Source organism: Sprattus sprattus (genome assembly GCF_963457725.1).
Source record: "Sprattus sprattus genome assembly, chromosome: 12".
Taxonomy (NCBI): domain Eukaryota; kingdom Metazoa; phylum Chordata; class Actinopteri; order Clupeiformes; family Clupeidae; genus Sprattus; species Sprattus sprattus.
In genome coordinates this window covers 15,686,051-15,703,535 of record NC_137910.1, presented here as the reverse complement: position 1 = coordinate 15,703,535, position 17,485 = coordinate 15,686,051, and the positions used below count along the sequence as shown (strand labels likewise).

The 17,485-nt window shown below is 44.8% G+C and overlaps 1 protein-coding gene across 1 annotated transcript in view; it reads right to left on the bottom strand.

Annotated features, from left to right (window-relative positions):
• Positions 1 to 17,485, bottom strand: part of prkn (parkin RBR E3 ubiquitin protein ligase) — a 79,574-nt gene that overhangs the window by 45,984 nt on the left and 16,105 nt on the right. Inside the window, exons 2-4 of the mRNA XM_080848751.1 lie at positions 12,280 to 12,443; positions 3,176 to 3,395; positions 1,766 to 1,884 (exon numbers count right to left, since the gene is read on the bottom strand). Of these exons, the coding sequence (XP_080704877.1) occupies positions 1,766 to 1,884; positions 3,176 to 3,395; positions 12,280 to 12,443 (503 nt within the window). The remainder of the gene's footprint in view (positions 1 to 1,765; positions 1,885 to 3,175; positions 3,396 to 12,279; positions 12,444 to 17,485) is intronic.

The following is a 17,485-nucleotide window of genomic DNA, read 5'->3' as shown; positions in this document are numbered from 1 at the left end:
CACTGGGGAGATGAGGGAGGGTGTGGGTGTGGGTGGTTCTTTGTGTGTGTGTGTGTTTCAGTGTGTCTGTGGGTGTGTGCATAAGTGAGTGTGTGTGTGTGCGTGTTTTTCTGTGTGTGTGTGTTTGTTTGTGTGTGTGTGTGTATCAGTGTATTTGTGTGTGTGTGTGTTTCTGTGATTGTGTATCAGTGTGCCTGTGCGTGGGTGTATCAGTGTGTGTATGTGTGTATCAGTGTGTGGGTGTGTGTGTGTGTGTGTTTGTTTGTGTGTGTGTGTGTGTGTTTTTGGCATGGAGTATCCGGCGTGGTGCTGTAGCAGAGCCAGGAGATTACATGCAGACACCTGCTGAGATGTGGCGCAGAAAAGGTCACACAGCCCCGACTCACGCTCACACACTCAAAAACACTATCTCACTATAACAGGTACAAACTTTCCTTACGTCTTTGGCGAACAGACCCACAAGCACACTGTCATGAACACATGAACACACAAACACACACACACACACACCTTCTTTCTCACTCTTCCTCTCCCTCACCCTGTCACACACCCTCCTGCAGACACACACTTCAGAATATAAATGATTAATCAGTAAAGCCGTTATGAATTATTCACCAACACACCTCCTTCGTTGTTCCTGTCACTCCCACCGCACACACACGCACACACTCACACACACAAACACACACACACACACACACACACACACAATCAGTCACATCTCTCCTTGGCTTTTGCTAGATTTCTGTTCTACAAACAGCGTTTTGTCCACGTTGACAACTGCTTAAATCCTACTGGCTGTGTGTGTGTGTGTGTATAGACAGCTCCGGAAAAAATTAAGAGACCACTTCAAAATGATCAGTTCCTCTGGTTTTACTTTTTATTGGTATGTGTTTTTAGTAAAATACATTTTTTAGTTTTTTTCTTTTAATGACTTTATGCTTCTCCTGGCACAAAAATTCAAGCAGCTTGGCTTTGTTCGATGGCTTGTGACCATCCATCTTCCTTTTAATAACATTCCTCCTGGTCATATGCCCTGTGTGCATGTACTGTAAGGAGCGTTTTTTGCCAGCAGGACAATGCTCCATGCCACACAGCCAGGTCAGTGAAGGTGTGGATGAAGGACCACCAGATCAGGACCCTGTCATGGCCAGCCCTATCCCCAGAGCTGATTTCCATTGAAAACCTCTGGAATGTGATCAAGAGGAAGATGGATGGTCACAAGCCATCAAACAAAGCCGAGCTGCTTGCAGTTTTGCGCCAGGTGTGGCATAAAGTCACCCAACAGCAATGTGAAAGACTGGTGGAGAGCATGCCAAGAGACGCATGAAAGCTGTGATTGTAAATCAAGGTCATTTGCACCAAATATTGATTCTAAGTAAAAACAATAGTGTTGTGTTGTTGAAAAATGAATATGAACTTGTTTTCTTTGCATTACCCGAGAAAACACTGCATCTTTGTTATTTTGACCAGTTGACATTTTTCTGCAAATAAATGCTCTAAATGACAATATTTGTATTTGAAATTAGGTAGAAATGTTTATAGAATAAAACAAAAATGTAAATTTTACTCAGACATACCAAGAAAAAGTAAAACCAGAGAAACTGATAATTTTGAAGTGGTCTCTTATTTTTTCCGGAGCTGTATATATAAAGGAGTGTGTGTGTTTGTGTGTGTGTCTATGTGTTTTGTGTTGGTGTGTGTGTGTGTGTGTGTGTCTGTGTGTATTGGTGTTTGTGTGTGTGCGTGTGTGTGTGTGACATACCCGGCTGAGTGTTAGCGTGCCCTGTTTGCAGGTTTTGCAGCGCACACGTAGTTTTCCAGGCTGGATTGCCTTACACACACTCTTGCAGAACACATAGAAGCTACTGTGAGGCTTTGGCTCTGTGGAGAAAAGACAAACACACACACACACACACACACACACACTAAATGAGTGGCACTCACACACAGGGAAAATGATTAATTGTTTTCACTTGCAATGCAGCATTCATTATGATCCACTACACATGTATGATCCTAACACACATATACACACACACACACACAAACACACACACACACACACACTCACACACACACATGAACATACACATGAACACACACATGAACACAATATACACACATACGGACACATATGTCCACAGTGATCCAATTTGGGGAGATGAAATTTCCACAGGATTTGATTTGATGAAGAAAGGACAAGTCCAGCTTGCTCCGACACACAGAGAAACACACTCACACAAACACACACACACACATAATGGCTTTCTCATTAGAGCTAAAAGCATGAGTGTAGGAGAAGGCCAGCAATACAGTGACACAAATGACAATAAATCCTAAAGGAGTGGACTTTGTGTGTGAGTGTGTGTGTGTGTGTGTGTGTGTGTGTGTGTGTGTGTGTGTGTGTGTGTGTGTGTGTGTGTGTGTGTGTGTGCGTGTTAGGAAATGTATGACTGTGTGTGTGTGTACTTGTGTGTGTGTGTGTGTGTGAGTGAATGTATGAGTGTTTGTGTGTGTGTGTGTGTGTGTGTGTGTGTGTGTGTGTGTGTGAGTGTGTGTGTGTGTGTGTGCTTGTGTGTTAGAGGGTTTTACGTGGCAGTACCCATCTAATTTATAACCCAGCTCCCAGTGACGGCCATTATGCTAATACACCTACTCAAGGAGAAAGGGGTTATACAAAGGAGACTAGATGGTGGGGCTAAGAATTTTACTGATCGTGTGTGTGTGTGTATGTGTGTGTGTGTGAGTGTGTGTGTGTGTGTGTGTGATTTGTTTCATGATATGCCTTCAGCAACATACTTGCAGGTGTGAGTATTCATCTAAAAGAAGGTAACAGATTGTACTATCCTATATCTAATTAAAACAAACTGCACACACAGCATTTCTTAAATAATGTCAAAGTGTTAATACGGAAATGATAATTTCACACTTTTGAAAAGATTAACTGAATTATCTTCACTTGCAAACACACGTATGCTCACACACACGCACACACACACACACACACAAACAAGGACGGTGCAGTAGGCCTAGGATGACGGCCAGGCCTATGAAACGTTTGTGTGTTTGTTTGCATGAGTATGTGTATGTGTATGTGTATGTGTATGTGTATGTGTATGTGTATGTGTATGTGTATGTGTATGTGTATGTGTATGTGTATGTGTATATGTACCTGAGTGTGCGAGCGAGTTGTCTGGACTGTGTTGCTGGTCCTCCAGTATAACCGCCAGGCCGGCGGAGCTGGTGTGTAGCCGGGATGCGCTAAGGTCCAGTCGGGTCAGGCACTCCACTCCCCTCCCTAACCGCTGCTGGAGCACCATCTCGCTACGCCGTGCTCTGCCTGTAGGGGGCAGTACCACATGCACTGTACTCTGCTCCGGCAGGTCACAGCCCTGAGGGAGAGTCAGAGTGAGCAAAACACAGAGAGAGAGAGAGAGACAGAGAGAGAGACAAATAGAGATGGCTGGAGGGTGCGATCATAAACATCTGAGGAATATGAAAGTTTTTGACAAAAACTGCTATCTCAACTATTACTATATCTTACACACACACCTACAAACTCCATCCGTAACACTCTACACACAGACACTCTAACTATCTTACACACACACTTACACACTCCAAGCATAACACTGTACACACAGATACTCTAACTATCTTTCACACACACTAGGGCTGAACGATTTGGGAAAATAATCTAATTGCGATTTTTCCCCAAAATATTGCGATTGCGATTCGATATGCGATTTTTTTTCATTTTATCCTCTTTTTCCCCCCAACAAAACGTATTGAATGATTTAAATATAACAATATTAGATACATTTAGTGTGAAATATTCTTTCCCACATTTTATATTTGTATTTAACTGCTCATTACAGAAACAAATCGGTGGCTTTGCCACTGTGCATTTAAGTCATTTGATCAAAGTCAAGTATAAACACAAGGAAGGCACTTTTTAAAGTGGCCTTATGCAGTAATTGTTCTTCAGGGTTAGGGTTAGGATAAGCAGTTTTACCTTAAAATAACAACTTTGAAAAATATTGGGGCGATACAATGACTTTTAATATGGAGAATTGCCTCTGTGCCATTGCCATACCAAGGTCCGTAGGCAAATGACTGCGTTATGTAGGTGTGCCTGAAGCAGCCCGGTTTTTACTGTCTGCCGAACTAGTAAGTAGCCTAGTTGCACTTGCTTGATGTTTGACTGTGTTAGGACAGTTGTTGAATAACTAGTTGGTCATAGTGTCAAAGTAAGCACATTTCAAGAGATTTGGGTAGTTTGAGCCACTAGCATCTCGTTAGCGATAAGCAATCGATCCGTTATGCTGCTTTAATCACTGTGTGCAAAAAATGTTATCTTAAAAAACAAACAAACAAAAAAAAAAACATTGCGGATGTTGCGGTTAGAAAATCGCGTTTTACCATATCGCGATTTAATCGCAAATGCGATTAATCATTCAGCCCTAACTCACACTTACACACTCCACCAGTAACACCCTACACACAGACAGACACCCAAAGCACAGATCCTAAAACCTCCACAAACTCAAGCCTACAAGCCGTGTAGGCAAACCTGCAGACACACACTCTTGTTGTTCTACTGTGTGTCACACTCATGATGTTTGGACTGTGTGTGCTGTGCGAAATAAACAAGCCCACTCAGACATCTCCAGACAGCATTAATTACAGAGGGACTCCAAGCAGACTGTGGGTGTGTGTGTGTGTGTGTGTGGGCGTGTGTGTGGGTGTGTGTGTGTGTGGACTCTAAGCAGGCGCTGCACTAAGTCTCAGAGACGCAGAGAGAGAGAGGACTGAGGACACATGAAAGCTCTGAGGCTTTTATTCTTCACACAGAACAGAGACAGAGGAGCCCTAATTGGCTGTAATAGCGGAGCTACATCTGCTCTGACTGGCTGAGAAGTTGGAGTTGGGAAGCATTTTGATGTGTTTGTTTGTTTGTTAGTTTATTTATTGTTTGTCAGCTTCTTTATGTGTTTGTTTGTGTTTTGTCAGAGTTGTGTGAGACAAAGACAAAGACTTCTTCACAGCTGCTGCAATTAAATGGAGTATTCCCCAACTGGTAAAAACTTCCCCACGAAACACAAACACACAAACATGTCAGTCAGCCCGCCCACTTTTTTGGCCTCAAACAGGGGCTAACATAATCTACAACACAAACACACACACACACACACACACACACACACACACACAGACACACACACACACACACACACACACACACACACACACACGTACACACACACACACACATTACAGGTGACTTCACACTGCTTCAGCCAGCCCCTCCCTGCTAATCAGCATTCCTATGCCAGACCACATGTTTACTAGCAGAGCAACTTCAAGGTTTCTATTGGGAGACTCTGGCAGCCTTTCTGACTACATTGTGTGGGCTAGGTAGCTAAATGAATTTGGCGAGCAGACAAGGTGCAATTTAAACAGAGCATTCAGAGCATACGTATACAAGAAGAGCAACTTCAAGGTTTCTAGGAGACTCTGGCTACTTTTTGTGGGCTAGGAAACTAAATGAATTTGGCTAGCAGATGAGGTACAAGATAACACTTTACTTTTCGAGATATTCAAGACATTCAAGTTTTGAAGCTTTTTGCGCCCACAAACAAAGGTTTTAGAGCTTAGAAACATACATAGTGCATATATAAACATGCCTATTCCGGTCATTTTGAGACTAAATCTCGATGTTCCCTCGGGTTACAGTAAATGACATCACCCTGCTTTGTTCCTCAGGGTCAAACTAGCCAGAAACAGTCGAGCTTGCTAGGGGAGTACTTGTTACACCTCACACAAAATAAAAAAAAAAAGTTTTTTCTTGATATCTCAAAAAGTAAAGGTTTTCGAGCTTAGAAACCTTCATAGTGCATATATAAAGAAGCGTATTCCGGTAATTATGAAAACAAATTCAAGTGTCCACGACCTTCAGAAGCTGAGATACAGATGCGCTGGCGCGTGCTAAAAGGGTGTGGCAAAATCTCAATGTTCGCTCGGGTAACAGTAAATGACAGCACCCTAGATTTGTTCCTCATGGTCAATTTAGCCAGAAACAGTTAAAAAAAGTCATGCCCCTCATACTTCATACTCAACCTATGGGCTGCTGCTGGAGTATTCAATGAAACACACACAAACACAGACAGCCACCACTTACCACACAAACCAGAAACTACACACACACAAACACTTCTCCCCTCCTGAACTAACCCCAAACACTAACCCTTCATCACACCACAGGAATGTGCACTGCACTTGTGTGTGTGTGTGTGTCATGTTGAAGGTCTGATCTACACACCTTGAACCTTGAACACCCCTTCAAATCTCCAGTGTGTTTGTGTGTGTGTGTGTGTGTGTGTGTGTGTGTATGTATGTGTGTGTGTGTGTGTGTGTGTGTGTTTGTTTGCGCCTTGTGTTTACGCTCCTCATTCATTTGCATTTTCATTCTTATTCTTCTCCATTTATTTTATCTATCTGTTTTATATTGTAATGAAATAGACTCAAGTGACACACACGTACCCCCCCACCCCCCAAAACCACACTCACACACACACACAAACACACAAAAACACACACACACACACACACACACACACACTCACTCATACAGACAGGTGGAAAGGGAAGCGGAGCAGAGAAAGAGAATTGGGTGAATCCTGAGAAGCCTGTCAGACTAATGCGGGGTGGGAATTCTGGGTCCCACTGGTGTTCAGGAAAAAGGAAACAGTTGGAATTACGCACCACGGAGGAGGTTGGGGCAGATGGGATATAAATATTAGACTGACAGCAAATTGTTCTGTTTTTGTCATTTATGCCTTTGGGGATAAATAAAGTCAACAATCAATCTAACCATCAATCAATCTATCAATCCATGTATCTATCTACACACTCGATCAGTCTGATAACCCAGAAAGAAAAACACACACGCAAACACTTATACAAACACTGTTAGCTCATGTCTGAGTTAGCTCAAGGCTGTGTTAGCTCATGGCTGTGTTAGCTCATGGCTGTCTTACATTTACATTTAGTCATTTAGCAGATAGTTTTATCCAAAGTGACGTACAAGGGAGAGAACAATCAAGCTACGAGCAATAGAGACCTAGTGTAACAATAAATACTATTTTACATAAATAGAAAAAAATGTAACTGCTGTAAGTGCAAGTAAAGTACTAGTAGAAGTGCAAGTTAGGAAGGGAGATGCTCTCTAGAGAGTCTTCAAGGTAGAGAGCGACGCTCCTGCTCTGGTAGTGCTAGGCAGCTCGTTCCACCAACGTGGAACTATGAATGAGAATAGTCTGAGCTCAACACACACTCTGCCTAAGATGTGTGCAGCTTTTGGACTTTGGTTTTAGCAAATGGATGCCATCTAGTCTGTGTGCGTGTGTGGGCATGTGTCTGTGTGTGCCTACGTATATTTGTGATTGGATTGTGTGGGGAGTCTAAGTGAGTGTCTGTTGGGGTGCATGTGTGTGTGGGTGGGTGTGTTTTGGTGTGATGCACTTTTGCTAGGCTAATAGAGCATATTACAACATTGCAAATTACTACAGATCACTGTGTGTGTGTGTGTTTGTGTACAGTGTGTGTGTGTGTGTGTGTGTGTGTGTGTGTGTGTGTGTGTGTGTGTGTGTGTGTGTCACTACAGATGTCAGAAGCTGAACCTCAGGCTCTGGTAGATAAACAGCAGGTCCAGTCTGTACCCACAGGCAGTGTGTGATTGTATGTGTGTGTGTGTGTGTGCGTGTGTGTGTGTGTGTGTGTGTGTGTGTGTGTGTGTGTGTGTGTGTGTGGGTGTGTGGGTGGGTGTGTGGGTGTATGTGTGTGTGTGTGTGAGAGTGTGTGGCTACAGGCAGTGCAGTCTACAGACAGCTGCCTTATCCCAGACGTGACACGACTCCCAAACACCAAACAGGAAACACACTCGCCCTGCACTCAAGGGTCTGAATGGGTGATGTTCACAAACGTATACATACACACACTCAAACATACACACTCACCCACATGCACGCATACTCACCCACACACACACACACGCATACTCACACAAATACTCGCCCCTCACTCAAGGGTCTGAATAGGTGATGTTCACAAACTCATTCATACACACACGCAGAGACACACATACTCACATGTGACTAGGCTTAAAGCTAAAGATGGATTCCATGCAGTGTTCAGGAACACACACCAACCTTCCTATACATGAGTGTGTGTGTGTGTGTGTGTGTGTGTGTGTGTGTGTGTGTGTGTTACCTACTCATTGTGTTATTCATTTCCAGTTAAATGATGTGTTTGACAGTAATTGCTCACCCTTGTATGATTACATGCAAACTTCATCATTTAAACCCTTCACACACACACACTTCAATAATTTTCTTCATTACCAGCACTATTTCCTTCCCTCGTCAGCACTCAAAGATAAGGCCAGTGGAGAGCATTCACACACACACACACACGCACACACACACACACACACACGCACACACACACACACACCACACACACAGGCATGAACACACTCATAGATAAGGCTGGGGGAGGGCATTCACATTCATCTGACGGAGACAGAGACTTGCTTTAGTGAAATTATGATTTTTTTTCCCCTCCTCCTGTTCCTTTCCAGGCTTTAGGCAAAAGGACAAACATTACTTGGCAGGTCAGGAGAAAGGACTCACACTAGCTTGGCGGCTCAGGAGAAAGAACACACACTTGCTTGGCGGCTCAGGAGAAAGAACACACACTCACTTGGCTGTTTTCCTACTCTTTTTCGTTCTGATCATACACGCTCATACAAGTCTCCCTAAAACTACACATAATCAGGGACAAAGACAATCCTGCCTTTCTCTTGGACACACACAACTGTGGTCACTTGCCTCTAATCAGCACTAGTGGGTTTATTTTACACTGCAACATGGCGATGACAAGGGATTTCAACACAAATCGCCCAGTTCCTTCTCAAATGGGAGTTTGAGAAATGGCCTGCATTTCCACAGTGCTTTATGACTTATCACACACACACACATGTGTATAGCTGGGTTTCAGCAGTCGTTTCCTGACTGCTGTATCTGCTGCGTCTACCTGCCCGTCTGCTGTGTCTACCTGTCTGTCTGCTGGGTCTACCAGTCTGACTACTGTGCCACCAGTCTGACTGCTGGGTCTAACTGTCTGTCTGCTGGGTCTACCAGTCTGACTGCTGGGTCTACCAGGCTGACTGCTGTGTTTACCTGTGTATCTGCTGTGTCTATCTGCGTACCAGGAGTGTCTATCTGCCTGTCTGCTGTGTCTACCTGTCTGTCTGCTGTGCTACCAGGCTGACTGCTGGGTCTACCAGGCTGACTGCTGTGTTTACCTGTGTATCTGCTGTGTCCACCTGTCTGTCTGCTAGGTCTACCAGTCTGACTGCTGGGTCTACCTGTGTATCTGCTGTGTCTATCTGCGTACCTGCTGTGTCTGACTGCTGTACCTACCTGTCTACTCGCTCTATCTACCAGCAGTGTCTACCTGTCTATCCAGTTAAAGTGAAGAAGGCTGTGGAAAGTGGAACAATCCTCCTTTATTAGATTTCCTGCATTTTTGTCCCAATTAATTCCTCCACCAGACATCCCATAATCCTGTGAGAGCCAATTAAGGCAAAGACTAAACAGACAAACAAACAAACAAACAAACAAACAAACATATGCTCACTCTTGCACCTGGCAGCAACATGCCAAACCTGTGGCAAATATGAATATTTATCAGTTTCATATTTATTGTTAGTTTCATGCAGCAACAAGAGGAATGCTCGACCACAGACACGCATGTATGCACCCACAATCAATGACCAATGACCGCAGACACACACACACTTACTCAGTCAAGCACAGACACACATGCACGTATGCACACAAACACTCACACACACATATACATATATGTCTCAGTACCTCCACTGGAAATTCCTTCAGCAACATTGTGTGTATATATCAGTCTGTGTGTGTGCATCCATGCATGTGGGTGTGTGGGTGTGTGGGTGTGTGTCTGCCTACGACATTCAGTATTCCTTCAGGGATCATGCTCTGAAGTACTAAGCATCGTCTTTAATCGAAGTCTGGTAAGCGCCTTGGGATGCTAATTCACGACAAGAGCTCCACAAACAGAGTTTGCAATGATCAGTGATAATATTAGTGCCATTACAGAGATTACAGACGAGGGATGAGAAGGAGAAAGTGGGGGAGAGAGAGAGACTGGAGGATGTAGTGTGAGAGATGAAGGGAGGCGGAGAGAGAGGGAAGAGGAGAGAGAGGAGAGGGGGAGAGAGAGAGAGGGGAGGAGAGAGGAAGCCAGGGAGAGGGAGAGAAAGAGAATGAATGGTATAAAGCCATGGGAGTTGGAGTGAGGGAGCAAAAGGAAAAGACTGAGGGAGAAAAAGGGGGGAGAAAAAGGGAGAACTGGAGGAAGAGAGATACACAGTGGTGTGGTGTGGTGTACCCAACCCCCCCCCCCCTACTTTAGAAAAATCTGGTCATGCCAATTGGAGGGGGAGAGAGAGACAGACAGACAGAGAGACAGACTAGGTAAGGTAGGGAGAGAGGGATGTTTTAATGCACAATGAAAAAGGGCAAAACTAATTGCACCACGGACTAAAGGTCAAACAACAATCCAACTAACTGTCATGCCCAATTTACACTTGTGCGATTTTGGTCGTAGAGGGACATTTGGGACATTTGGGCACGCCCTAGCAACACCTTCCCCCAGGTGTTAACGCCCATCTGAGCCCTCGGAGAGCCCTCGCTGGTCGAGGAACGTGCATCTCCTGATTTTCCTAACTTTTCGGAGAGGATCGGATACCCCCTTGGCTGTGATTGGCCCGCTTACGACATCATTTCCAAACTACATCATTTCCGGAATCACACATATCCAGACCTCACATTTCCTGTTTTCTGTCAAATTGTTTTAGTAAGACTTTGGTAAACTACAAAGCCGCACCGCTTGCAGCATTACGGCTACTGTTTTTTATATAAACTCTCGAACAGTACATTGCTCCCGACCACTGTTGATCTCTTGGCTGGTGGCTCGGTGTTAGAAGTGCCTTCTCCAGCAAGCTTGAAATTACATCTAACGTAATTTGCAACGGAGTAACACTGGGAGCGTTGCTCTCTATCCATTAAATAGGGAATGTATTTCACGTATGTGTAGAACCTATTTAGAATGGCTGACCTTAGATACAATGGCAGTGAAAGAGACTGGAGGCAAACATTACTTTTGCATCAATGAGGGTGGCGTGTGAGAGCTTATCAGCACGCTAACGTTGTACTTATTAGCAGCGAGGCTAGCTAGCTACTATGTGTGTCAATGGATTTTTGGTTTAAGCAGCAAACTCAAACTGCAACATTTTGAGAGTTATTGTGAATATGCGAACGTTTGTTTACTGTAAAATGTCCTGTTGGCTTCCACCAGAGGCTGTTGCACACACACACACACACACACACAAACATATGTCTTTGCCATCCTATTGCCTAAGAAACACATACACAGAGTCTCATTGATTTCAACAACAATATGTAACGATGGGGGTCTATATGTGTGTGTGTCCATGTTTTTGCTTGTGTGTGTGTGACGTCCACTTGGCCTTTCTGTTATCTTTCTGATTGTCAGTTCCCCAGCACTCGGATTCGGGTGTGCTTGTGGGCGGGCCGCCCCGGATCAGCTGAGGGGCTACACCGGCACCCAGGTGTAGCCATGGCCTTTATAGGAACTGCTTCCGTGATCTGTGTGTCGCTCTTAAACTACACCATTGACTGTTCCGTTGTCCTTTTGGAGAACAAGTTAATTAATAAATACCATTGTTTAACCGCAATTCGCTCGCCTCTGTCTCCCTTATTGTTTCCGCAACCCTCGGCCTTAACAGTGTGTCTTATGTTTGCGTGTGTGTGTGTGCGGTGTTTTATGTTTCCGTGTGTGTGTGCATGTACGTGTTTTATGTTGGTGTGTATGTGTGTGTGTGTATGTGTGTGTGTGTGTGTGTCGTGTGTTTGTTTTATGTTTTCGGGGCTGTGTGTGTGTGTGTGTGTGTTTTATGTTTACGTGTGTGTGTGCATGTACGTGTTTTATGTTGGTGTGTGTGTGTGTGTGTGTATGTGTGTCATGTGTGTGTTTTATATTTTCGGGGCTGTGTGTGTGTGTGTGTGTGTTTTATGTGTGAGTGTGTGTGTGTGTGTGTGTGTGTGTGTGGTGTGTGTGTGGTGTGTGTGTTTGTCTGTGTGTGTGTGTGTGTCTAACCTGTAGTGTGCTGTCGCTCTGCAGCTCTCTCCCAGCGAAGATGACCCGGAGCTGCTCAGGCTCCACCCCCTGCACACGCCCCACCTCCTCCTTCAGCTCGGCCACGCTGGCTCCGCCCTCCAGCTCCACTGGGAAACCATGGCTGGAGTTAAAGCGCACATACACTACAGACGAGAAAGGGAGAGAGGGACAGTGTGACAAAGAGGTGAAGTGTGTGTGTGTGTTACAATGTCTGTGAGGCATTCAGAGGAGAGACAGAGGACACAGATCACCATATTTGCACTGTGTGAGAAAGTGCGTGTGTGTGTGTGTACATGAGAGAGAGAGAGAGAGAGAGAGAGAGAGAGAGAGAGAGTGTGCGTGTGTGAGAGAGAGAAAGAGAGAGTTAGAGAATGTGTGTAAGGGAGAGAGTGTGGAGAGTGACAGATGACGAACATACAGAAACAAAACGGCCTATTTTAACATTCCACCTGCAACACCAGCCATTCACCCACTTAACATTCACAAAAGCCAGAACACATTCGTATGCACACATGCACACACACAGTCTGAGATGTGCTTAAACACCCTGAGACATACTCCAAAAAGCACACGCACACACACAGTCTGAGATGTGCTTACACCCTGAGACACACATCCAAAAAGCCCCGAGAACAATCAGGCTTAGACACACACACACACACACACAAACAAAAACAAGTGCACTTACTTGCATTAAAATAAATGCATAGGTGTGTAAGTGTGTGTGTGTTTATTTGTTTGTTTGTTTGTTTGTGTCTTTGTGTGTCTTTGTGTGTGTGTGTGTGTGTGTGTGTGTGTGTTTTTGTATGTGAGAGAGAGTAAGCACTTGTGGCTTTGACAATGGGCCACTAAGTTAAAGAGTGAAATGGACAACTTTAGCAACACATCTGTGCGACCCCCAACCCCCATCATTCAAGCATGGCACTTGGAGGAAATTGTCATTTGCAGATATTGTTAACTTAAAAGCGTATGTGTATGTGTATGTGTATGTGTATGTGTATGTGTATGTGTATGTGTATGTGTATGTGTATGTGTATGTGTATGTGTATGTGTATGTGTATGTGTATGTGTATGTGTATGTGTATGTGTGTACAAAAAAATCAGACCAATTGGTTGTTTTATTGGATCTTCTAAAGTTAAAAGTAAAGTTATCCTTTGTTAAAAGCGCCGCAGTCAATCCAGAGAAATTAGCGAAAATGTTTAAGGTTTCGTCATTTTACCAGAAAATCAAACTTAACATAAAGTACTGGGGAAACTGAGACTGCTACCAGTACTACCCTGGAGAATAACCACCAGCTGTGGAGGAACACTGGCAGTCTGGGTTTTGTGTTTCAGATGAAGCGCACAAGCAAACTATATGAGTGCTTTTGTATGGGTGTGTGTTTGAGACAGAGATAGTATGTGCATACGAGCATGTGTGTGTGCCTGTGTGTGTGCCTGTGTGTGTGCCCGTGTGTGTATCTGTGTGCGCGCATGTGTGCAGGTGTGCTTGTGCCTGAGTGTGTATGTGCCTGTGTGTGTGAGTACCTGTGTGTGTTTGTGTGTGTGTAACGTGTGTGTGTGAGGAGGGGTTAGGTTGTGTAGCCCTGTAATCCTCTCTTATTGTTTTGGATCCCGGGCGGAGTAGGAGGCAAATGGGTAAATTCCCTGCTTGTCATGTTCCATCACGAGAAGCTGCCTCACCGGGCCACTTCCAGACGTGCCCTGACTGCATGACAGGCTGCCTGTGTGTGTGTGTGTTTTTGTGTGTTTGTGTGTGTGTGTGTGTGTGTGTGTGTTTGTGTGTACTGCTTGTGTACATGTACTATACTATAGTGTACATGTGCATGTATACTGGAGTGCAGGTGTACACAAGTTTGCAATTGGTTGCCAATGAATGTGAGTGTGTGTGCGAGAGTGCAAGTGCTTGTCTGTGTGTGTGTGTGTGACACCCAAAACCTCTGAGAGTGTATACATGTACATGCAGGTGTGTGTGTGTGGAAGTCTGTGTGTGCATTTGCACATAAATGTGTGTCAGGAATAGTCTGTCCAAATGTCCCATCAGTGTCAGGAAGCAGTAACCAGTAACCAGAACACAGAATGCCAAAGCTTTGTAATGCTGGGATTAGACTTGACAAGCTCTCCGCAGTCTCCTTGGAAACGGAGGACATGAAACACCAGCCACTTTAGAACCCCACACACTGCCTTCCAGTACCTCTAGAACCCCACACATTCCAACAGTTCTAGAATGCAGGTCTAGCTTCCCCAGTGTATCTACCACACTAATACAGTATTCCTCAGGAAGACAGAAAGTTGGAGACAGCAGACAACAACTGATTATTTCCCAGATAGCAACAAAAAGTGAAAGATCATTTATATTCATACCCCTTCGTTTGCATATAAAGCTCTTTCACTGATAAAACGTCAGAGCTAATGCATCCATACCAAATAGTCTCCTTTGCTTTCTGTGCAAACACACAACAAAAGAGAAACACACACCCTTCACTGAAGCAGGGACGGGGGAGGGGTGCTTTTATGTGGAATCCTTCCTCAGATGTATTTAACAGTAAGTGCCGAGGTAACTAGCTGACGCTCATCTGAGGCATTCAGGTGAGAGAGAGAGTCAGAGAGAGAGAGTTAGAGAGAGCGAGATAGAGAGAGAGAGTTAGAGAGAGAGAGTTAGAAAAAGCGATACTATACCTCTGGTGAAGAGAATGCCAAACCTGCCACTGGGCAGCAGATACTGTCAGACATACGTGCTTGCGCGCAAACACACACACACACACACACACACACACACACACACACACACACACACACACACACACACACACACACACACACACACACACACACACACACACACACACCGACACACACACACACACACACACACACCTCATAACCTGTCACTTTAGCGTGAGATAATGATGATAGAGCTGTTGGACATTTAGTGGCTTCTGTGCGCACACACACACAAACCCCAACCCTGTCACTGTGGGCTATGACATTACTGTTCTGCTGATGAGAAAGAGGCTGTGTGTGACAGGCCTGGCAATTTCCCCAGGAGCATGCAGACACACACACACATACATCTGATTGTTTCTGCATGAGTGGTCACGGTTAGTCTTAGCTCATCTGTCCACAGCTTCAGGCCTGAAGACGTGTGATAATGGTGTATCTGTGTGTGTGTTTGTGTGTTTGTGTGTGTGTGTGTGCATGTGTGTTCATTCAGAAACCAGGCCTATCTCATTATCCCTTAATCAGCTCTTATCTAAATAATTCTCTCCCTCGGCGAACCATGAGAATGGATTTGAACTCATCCGCCCACAGACACATTGTCTATAACTCACCCAAACAATACCGCAAACTGCTACAAATCAAAAGGAATTTAAGGTACAGGCCTTGTGCATGTAAGCTTTTGTGTGTGTTTGTGTTTGTGTGTGTGTGTGTGTGTGTGTGTGTGTGTGTGTGTGTGTGTGTGTGTGCAAAAGTCATTGACTGAATAAATCCCACACTGCAGCCCCGCTCCACTTTGATCTTTGATTATGATTGTGCGTGTTAGTAATGACATGTTTCTGCCTCCTGTCTTAGTTACCTAAACTCTCTTCTTAGTCTCTGGATCATGAGCAAACACCAGTGTCAGGCTCTCCTAATCCGGATTTCCGTGTGCGTGTGCGTGTGCGTGTGCGTGTGCGTGTGCGTGTGCGTGTGCGTGTGCGTTTGTGTGTGCGTTTGTGTGTGTGTGTGTGTGTGTGTGTGGCTGGTTTTGGATCCTCACAGTGTGAAGGTGACCCCTCTCAGGGCCACGCCTCATGACATCTCACAAGTATATATCCAAGGATGTCATGACCAGCATCACAAGCAGACGCCCTCTGACATCAACACAAGCAGACACCCCACAACGTCATGACCAACACCACAAGCAGACGCCCTATGACACCACAAGCAGACCCCCTCTGACATCATCACAAGCAGACACCCCACGACGTAATGACCAAAAACACAAGCAGACACCCTCTGACATCACAAGCAGACACCCTCTGACATCACAAGCAGATGCCCTCTGACATAACCACAAGCAGACACACTCTGACATCATCCCAAGCAAAGGCCCTCTGATATCATCACAAGCAGACACCATGGAGAGAATCAGGGTCAGGCGGCCTGTGACTGAGAGGGTAATGGCTGTAGGTCAGCACTGCAAACCCTCTGCCACGGTAGCTTCTGATCCAGAGACAGCTCCAGCCCACAGGAAGTCAAGACCCAGAGAAGCCCACAGGAAGTCAATTAATCAGGACACAGGTGTGCATTGCCCGTCCCGCTCACTTTCTTTCTCTCTCCACACACACCGTACACACACCGTACACACACCGTACACACACCGTACACACACCGTACACACACCGTACACACACACACACACACACAGTCACACACACACAAACACACACACACACACACACACACACACACACACACACACACTCATACTCTCATACTACCTGCACCACTCCGCCCACTAGGCAGCTGTCTCTGGAATAGAACGGTGCTGGACCAGATCTGTGCCATATCAGAGCCAGATCAGAATCATATCAGAACCAGATCAGAACCAAATCTGTGCCAGAACAGAGGCGGCTTCAACTGCTATCTGGGTACCCATGGGTCTCGTTTACTGCAGAGCGTGAAATTATTCTGGGTCTAATCGTTGACTAAACAATAAAGCCTGAGCTCAAAGTGTGTTCATCAAAGATAGCCAGTCACACACACACACACACACACACTAGGATCGCCTATCCTTAGGATTATATCGATACTGATACTGCTTTACAATACCGATACTTATCGCTACTATTATCAATAATACTCGCCAGAATGGGGTGTAAAAAAAGACATGACATGAAAATATGCTAAACATGTTATTTTGTTCGTTTTACAATAATACAAAATGATTAAGCCTACTAGGGTTACATTGTAGTAGCTTTATGTTAAATGATAAACAGTTCAATTCACTTCGAAAGTCCTCATTCCCTCCGCTACTCCATAGATTCTATCCCAGCTCCTTATAGGCTACTCATATGGTGTCTCTGGCAACACGTTTGTGTTCGGGTTCATCCCTCCATTTCAGTTGGATCACATAAAATAAACTTTAGGCTACCCCATTTGACCGGTAACATTATCATAATAGCAGTTATTTAAAGACGTT